At 68.0% G+C, this 694-nt stretch overlaps 1 protein-coding gene across 2 annotated transcripts in view; it reads right to left on the minus strand.

The window, feature by feature from the left end:
- The window catches only part of LCN15 (lipocalin 15), a 5,360-nt gene that overhangs the window by 2,167 nt on the left and 2,499 nt on the right, over positions 1 to 694 (minus strand). For both annotated transcript variants that reach the window (XM_014529718.1, XM_005881818.2), the window contains exon 5: positions 43 to 144. In XM_014529718.1, the coding sequence (XP_014385204.1) occupies positions 43 to 144 (102 nt within the window). The remainder of the gene's footprint in view (positions 1 to 42; positions 145 to 694) is intronic.

Below are 694 nucleotides of genomic sequence, written 5' to 3' on the forward strand. Positions count from 1 at the left end.
GCAGAGTGGGGCGAGGATGGGTGGCGGGGCGAGGCCGGGCACCTGACTTCGGCAGCATGACCGTCATGTCGTCCGGGAGCTCCACGGTCGGGTAGAAGTCCCGGAAGGCCTTCAGGGCCTGGGGACTCGCTTCCTGGGTTCGGCCTGGGGCAGAGCAGGGGCCCCTGTAACCCCGCGGCTCACAGAGGCGAGCGGGGAGGACAGACAGGTGTGCCTGCCTGGCTGAGGGGCTGGTGGGGGCTGGGATCGGCCCGGAGGGGCGCCCTTTCCCGAGTCACACAGGGTCCAGGAGGTGGGGGCCCAGCTCCTTTCCCTGGGCCTCGCCCGCCCATAGACCCTCTTCCTGCAAGGCCACCCTCCTGCCTTCACCCAGCCTCCAGTTGGGGGAGCTCCACTCTGCAGATACCCCGGAAATTAAAGCCAGATAGGCTCTCAGCCCCGGTTCAGGGTCTCAGGCAGCCAGGAAGGTGGGTCCCCACCCTCAGGAGGCCAGAGGGGGGCCTGCGTGTCCGCCCTCAGAGGCCCCTCCAGGCAACCCCTGCCCATCAAAGCGCGGTGGGGTCCCTCTGCCCCATCTCACACCCGGACCCGACCCTCCCTGGCCCAGACTTGGGAGTAAGTGACCAGGAGGAGGCAAAGGAGGATTTGGGGTCGGTCCTGAAGGGGCGGGGCCAGGAGAAAAAGGATGGGAGTG

The sequence above is a fragment of the Myotis brandtii genome, unplaced genomic scaffold (genome assembly GCF_000412655.1).
Source record: "Myotis brandtii unplaced genomic scaffold, ASM41265v1 scaffold691, whole genome shotgun sequence".
Taxonomy (NCBI): Eukaryota; Metazoa; Chordata; class Mammalia; order Chiroptera; family Vespertilionidae; genus Myotis; species Myotis brandtii.